The 6,575-nt window shown below is 42.3% G+C and overlaps 1 protein-coding gene across 1 annotated transcript in view; it reads left to right on the top strand.

Annotated features, from left to right (window-relative positions):
• PHLPP1 (PH domain and leucine rich repeat protein phosphatase 1) overlaps positions 1 to 6,575 on the top strand; it is a 127,170-nt gene that overhangs the window by 90,147 nt on the left and 30,448 nt on the right. The window contains exons 8-9 of the mRNA XM_018564661.1: positions 2,580 to 2,782; positions 6,515 to 6,575. Coding sequence (XP_018420163.1) covers positions 2,580 to 2,782; positions 6,515 to 6,575 — 264 coding nt within the window. The remainder of the gene's footprint in view (positions 1 to 2,579; positions 2,783 to 6,514) is intronic.

Here is a 6,575-nt window from a genome sequence, read left to right as displayed (position 1 = left end):
GCGGCCTCTAAACAGGCAGATTAGACTAATCTGCCTGTTTAGGGGTCCCCGCCGCTGCCTGATTGTGACTGGCCCGACTACAGAGACGATCCGGGACGTTCTGATCCCCCATGAGAGCCGCACAGCCTTTCCCCCTCCTGAGAGCAAAACACCCCCCCGTAGTTCTGTGTGTTTTAATGTGTGTGTTTTAATAAGTGTGAGATGTGTGTGTTTCATTACGTGTGTATGTGTTTTTATTAAGTGTATAAATGTTTGAATATGCGTGTTTTCCCTATTTGGCCTAAGGCCCCATTCACACTGTGCGTAAAATCCCGCTATTTAGCGCATTATCGCCGGCCAATGTTTTTCAATGGAGCTGTTCTAATGTACAGCTCCATGTCGCCCGTCGCTTCAGCAGGACCCTTTTTCCCCGCGGATGTCGCGTGATTTATCTATTTTTGAATGCAGCCCCACAGTGAAGGTCGCGCGATCTTTGCTGGAACGTCGCCCCTGAACAGTCGCGCTATCCCGGCCCCGCTTGTAAGGCATGTTGCTTGGTGTGAATTGGGGCCTAAGGCAGTAATGTTGAACGTTTCTTAAACCTGAGCGCCCAAACTGCAATACAGTACTAAACTTATTTTCAGCGCTGGCACTTTGAGGTAAATAAGTTGATTTTGCGTCGCAGTTTGGGCACTCGGGTTCAAAAAGGTTCGCCATCACTGCCTTAAACCGTGTTTTATTGCATTCTATGTTAATAAGAGAAACCTCAGAGTGTCCCTAGTCTTTCTATAGGGGCAGCCTGAGGTTTCTCTCAGTATAAAATAGTACACAGAAGCTCCAAAGGCCTGCTGTACAGACTTCGTTATGTTGGGTGAATTAGAACACAAAGCAAACATACAAAGGTATTTTCTCAGATTGTCTGCAAAAGTGGAAATTTAAAACAAATTATTGTTAACCAAATGCTTCAAAGCTATAAAAAAAAATGTCCTGAAGACAAATTACCAGGATGGTAACATATGCCACACTATGTAGTGATTAGCAAATGGGAGGACAATAACAGTTGCACTTGTATAAAATCTACAGGCAAGACGTATGCATGAATTCTCACTGAATTAGCCATTTGTTATAGGCAATGGTAATTTTAATTAATGGGAAAACCCAGGGCCCCAAACATTCCAGACTGCAGAGTACATGCTGCTTGTAGTGTGCGTGCTTTGTATTTTAGCCAGAGAGAACTTTACACAGCAAGAAAACTGGGTTCGTTCCAAATAAAGCCATTCACAGCAAAGTACTTCCTGCCCTTGTGTTTACAATAACCCATATCTTGTAAGACGAGTGAGTGCTTGGAGACATTTTCAGAATATTCCTTGTCATTTGAAACCCTCCTGACTCCCGTATGGTGTTTTTTTTTGTGGTCCAGTTCTGTGTGACTGTATTTGACACATTTTTCAACATGCACATTATGATTGTCTTTAGTTACAGACACTTGTAAAATCACATGATTTTCAGTTTTTGGTTGAAGGCTTAGCTACCCACTGAAATCTATATATACATTTATTGTTTTGAATGGTGTATTGTACTTGTCTGTCATTGTTTTCTACGTATACTTGCAACAGGTTAGCATGATGTAACTATTCTTGCAACTGATAATAATTGAAAGCCTTGTTTCCATTCCATGTGCGCAATGGCAACCTTATTTGCTTATTTCACATGGAGGCTGCCTTGCAATGCTGCTACCCAGTGGTTACTCTTTACTACTTATTCCAGAAATGTAATTCAATAGATGACAGTGAAAACCTTGCACCACTTGTGTGACTGGTATTTTATCTCAGAACAGTTGTTGCCTAGAAAGATTTAGTGGTTGCACTGAAATCCAAAACGTCTTCTAGTGGCTAAACTACACCATATATTTGGTTCACTGCAAAAAATGTAAACACAATTGCTTTAAAATAAGATTATCACCTCCAAACACAATTACTTTAAAATAAGATTGGCATCTCTAAAGCGACTTATCAGCACAATAATAACTCAAGATATGTGTTTACTGAATATACACTATTGGTCCCTCAAAATTAACATACGTTCGTAAAGGTTGCTCAGCATTAAAAGTATACAAGTGGTAAATTTACATTGGCCCATTTGGTTTTTTAATGTACTTTTTGTGACACTTTAATGTGTATTACTATCTGCATGGATTCCAAAGTTCAAGCAAAGAAACCCCCAAAGTGAATACACCAACTGTTTTCAAGGACTTGAGGTTCAATGTGAACTGAATTCTTCAGCAGTGGCTTGGCTCCTCAAGGCAGTAAAGCACACTACTACTGAGTCAACAGAGCAGGCAACCAATGGAAAGTTTTAATCAAGCCCAATTAATATTTTTTTTTTCTCCACACAAAAGGAATACTGGGTTCCTATGTTGATCTTGCAAACCATAATCTGTGACACTGTTGACAAAAAATAGTCATACATCTCTTGCGTGTATGACAATGTGTGAAAGGTTCAGTTTATGCAAACGTAAAACTGGTTTGCCTAGTATGCGATAGATGAAAATTAATTTGCCCAAAAAATAAAAAGTATTGATTGCCTGTTTGTCGCACTAGGCTCAATGCACTCCAAAGTTTGGAGGCAGAAGATGTAGACTTCCTGCTGCATATCACCCAGTTGGATCTGAGAGATAACAACATGACAGAGCTTGATGTGACCACTTTAAGTAACTTGGAGGTCTTGCACTGTGAAAGAAACCACTTGACATCACTTAAAATCAGCGGCTACTATTTGAAGGCTCTTTATGCTTCATCCAATGGTAAGTTGCACCGTCGTCAACTTCTATATAAGCATTATTCTGCACTTTTGTTTCTTGTCAGAATATGTGTCAATGTCTAATATGAAGAATGGACAGTTGTGCTCTGTTAAACCACTCACATTTATAAAATAAGAGCGTTTTCACTTTTAAATATATTTAAAGGGTATGTTTTTAGCCATTTTTTTTACATTTTGGATAGTGGGCAACCATTAGAACCCTGTTTTTATGGTTTGGGTGCCTACTGGTGAGATTTACTATCTTTGTTCTGGTGGCTATTATCGCCAGAACTGAAAATGATGAGAAATGTAGCATTTCAGAGTTTTCATCAGAACAAGAAGTGAGGGTAAATCTTCCAATTGGGACACCTTTTCTGGTGACCTCTAACAGGGAAGTTCGCCTCAATTTTTTTCTCTTATTGTTGCATGTTTGGGGTAGGAAACTCTCCTCATAAGGACAAAAAGAGCAAAAAAATAAACAGACGGGTTTTAACCCTTCCCTTCTCTGTCAAGATCACACTGTATGTATAGTCAAAGCTTCTTTATGTCCTGAAAAGTGTAGAAACCAGGTGAAGAGTCTGTTTACAGTGTTAACAGCCATAGCATTTCTAAGAAGTTAAAGTTATTGCCAGTTCTCATTTTTTAAATTCTTTCTTTTGCAAAATAAACACATTTGACAACTTTTTCTGCTTTCGGTGTTGTATAGTAATCATGATTGTTTTTCCTCTGTTGTTAACATTAGAACTATCAGACCATAACCCAAAGCACTTTACTTTAGCTCTAATTTTAGTGAGATTATATACAATGCTAAATCTATAGTCATGCATACAGGGGCGAAAACCTAGTGGTCTTAAAGGAGAAGTATTGGGAGAGTTAAAGGAGAACTATGGGGTTAGTGTTTTTCCCCATAGTTCGCCTCAGGGTCACGGGAGGACATAAACTAGCGTCCTCCCGTCACCCTAAGCTCAGTATACCGCGAGCTACAGCTGGCGGTATACTGAGACCGCCGCAGCCAGGACGGATCCCGACAATACTGTCGAGATCCACCCAGCTGTGTGATTGACAGCTGGCTCTGCCTATCTAGAGGCAGAGCCAGCTGTACCCGCCCCCTCCCCATCCGTTCCGCCAGTCAGCGCTGGAGGGGGGGGGAATCCCCACAGGGAGCAGTGAGTGATAGTCACGGCTCTCTGCAGGGACATGATCGAGGAGCGAGCGACAGTATGTGTTCACTTCCCGATCTATTGAGCAATGAAACTGTCACATGTCGGCTGGAACTAGGAGGTTAAATGAAAATCACTCATCTCATAGTTCTCCTTCAAGTACTCTTCCCATTAATTAGAGCCGGCTTGGGACACGGCAGTTCTCACACGTCTGCTCTACATGCCCAGTACTGAGCAGTCCTGTAACCGCTGATTGCTCAGCTCACGGTCTCCTCCCTGCAGAGGAATGGGACTGTCAGTCACCACTCCACTCCGGGATTCCCCTCCATGCTCATTAGGGTTAGCACAGATGTCTCTGGCTCTAGAGGCAAAACCAGCTGTCACTGGGGCAGCCGAGTGGATCCCAACAATATCGCGTACTGTCAGCATATAGCGGCCAGTAGCTTGCTATATGCTGAGTTTGGATCACAGATGTACATTATTAAATGTACTCCTGTGAACCAAAAGAGATGAAGGGTTTGGCTTCACTTTTTTTTTTTTTCTTTTAAAGCCCAACTTAATCCAAAACCTATTTCCTTTTTGTATAGACTGTGAAAAAGTTAGAGCCCCTGCCAGGTTTTTATTACTGTGTCCCTAATGGGAAAATTTCCCCTCACTTCTTCCAATTTTTCCAAGAGCGACAAAAACATTTTAGTGAAGGGAAGAAGGGTTAGAACGTCCTTACAAAAATGTTCTTGTTGTCCATGCCTTCCTGTGACAACTGCAATGCCCAATTCTTGTGCAGGCTTCTTAGACAAATTTACAAACCTGGCAGAAACTGTAACTCTTCCTCACTCTAAAACTTACCAAGTTTGGCAGCTATGACACTGCTAGGCTTTATCAGCGTATGAAGAAGTGTCCTTTCATGTTCATTTTCTGACATTTAAGAAAACACAACATATCCTGTAATATTGTGCTGTTGCATAGAAGTCAGCTGGCATTCTAAAACACACAAGTAAAAGAAGAATTGCAGCACTAGAAGAAATGACTTGCATTTTTGTTGAAGTTTTCACATGCTTTTGATTTGACTGTGAGCCTCTTTGAGGGGTTAAGTATGCATTAAAACAGAAGATTATTAAGCATTGCATGTGTGTCATGCCATGGTTATAAATGAAAACCTTGGTTATCACCATGTGCATAGACCTTTATCTGTTCTAATCCGGTCATAATGTTACTTGGGTTTAAAAAAATAAACGTTTGCAGGGACTGTACCTGTATAATTGTGTGACTTGTTTTTATGAATTTCAGTATTCACAATTAAATCTGAACTCCAGGCACAACAAAATTAATAAAGTTTTAAAGTACTTCTAAGTAACTACAAAAGATATAAATATAGTTTTGTCTGGGCTCAAATTTTCAGGCCCTGAGCTACTAGCTAGGCCTTAAGAGTTACTCGCCACCAGTAGCCCCACCTGACCCCTACTCTGCCCCGGCCTTAACTCCGCCAGGTCAGTGGTGTGATGCAAAGTACAGAGGTCAGCAGTACAGAGGTCAGTCATTTAACGCACAGAGGTAAGCAGTGTACGGCAGAAAGAACAGGACTTACAGTACATATAGCTGATCTGCCCTCTTCCTCTCCTGGTGGTGGTACTGGCGGTGGTGCTGGGGGGGTACAGAGATGCATTCTTCAGGTCCCGCACTGCAAAAACATCCAGCCGGCCAATAGCAGCTGCAGTCTTCCTCCAGCCTATGGCAGATGAGGTGGGCGAAGGAAGCTGCAGGTGGCCGGAGTGAAGGGAAGACCGACGAACTGATTCTTCTCCTCCCTCTGCCGCTCTGTAGCTGCAGCGGAGTAGAAAAATCAGTGCAGCTGTCCTTCCCTTCACTCCGGCCACAGAAGACAACTGAAGCGTGCGATCGCCGTACCAGAATCGGCGGTAGTTCACCCCCGCTGGTCCTGCCGGCGGCTCCCCCTCCCCAGATGAATTTCCACTCGACCTCACGCAATTTTCACTCGCCAATTGCGAGGGGGTGAGTGGAAATTTTGAGCCCTGGTTTATGTGCACCACATGCATTTCCAAACCCAGTTATCACCATGTAAAAGTAGCAGGGACATTATCACTGTGCTGCATATAATCTGTACAGAGATCAGAGCTGTGGGAGGGACCCAGGAGGCTCCACTCACTTCATACTGCCTGCAGAAAAGTACAGGAGGGGGTAGATACCAGAAGAAGAAGACGACCAGTCACCCTGCACAAGTTAAAAGATCACTGCTGACCAGCCTTTATTACAAGAAGCTCCTGCACAAAAGAAAAGTCTTAGCCGATTACTGCACAGATCTGAAAGAAATACACAAAGTGAATCAAGAATACACATGCCCCTTGTATTTAGACTTTACTTTCTTATCCCAGAGTTCAGCTTTACATATATGTCATAATGTCGGTGATAACATTTTGATGAACTTGAATGGGGCAACCTTTTGGCAAACCGGTAACACAAAGCACACAGGAAATGTTTGAATTCAGTGTTTGAACTTGGCAGATCTTGGCAACAAGTAACATTTACACATTCATTTGGTTCTGTCTTTATTTTTGTAGAACTCACCCACTTGGACGTGTATCCGGACCCTTGTAATCTGGCCCTTATGGATGTTTCCAG

The sequence above is a fragment of the Nanorana parkeri genome, unplaced genomic scaffold (genome assembly GCF_000935625.1).
Source record: "Nanorana parkeri isolate BGI_ZX_2015 unplaced genomic scaffold, ASM93562v1 scaffold771, whole genome shotgun sequence".
NCBI classification, from domain to species: domain Eukaryota; kingdom Metazoa; phylum Chordata; class Amphibia; order Anura; family Dicroglossidae; genus Nanorana; species Nanorana parkeri.
This window is presented reverse-complemented; position numbering and strand designations above follow the sequence as displayed.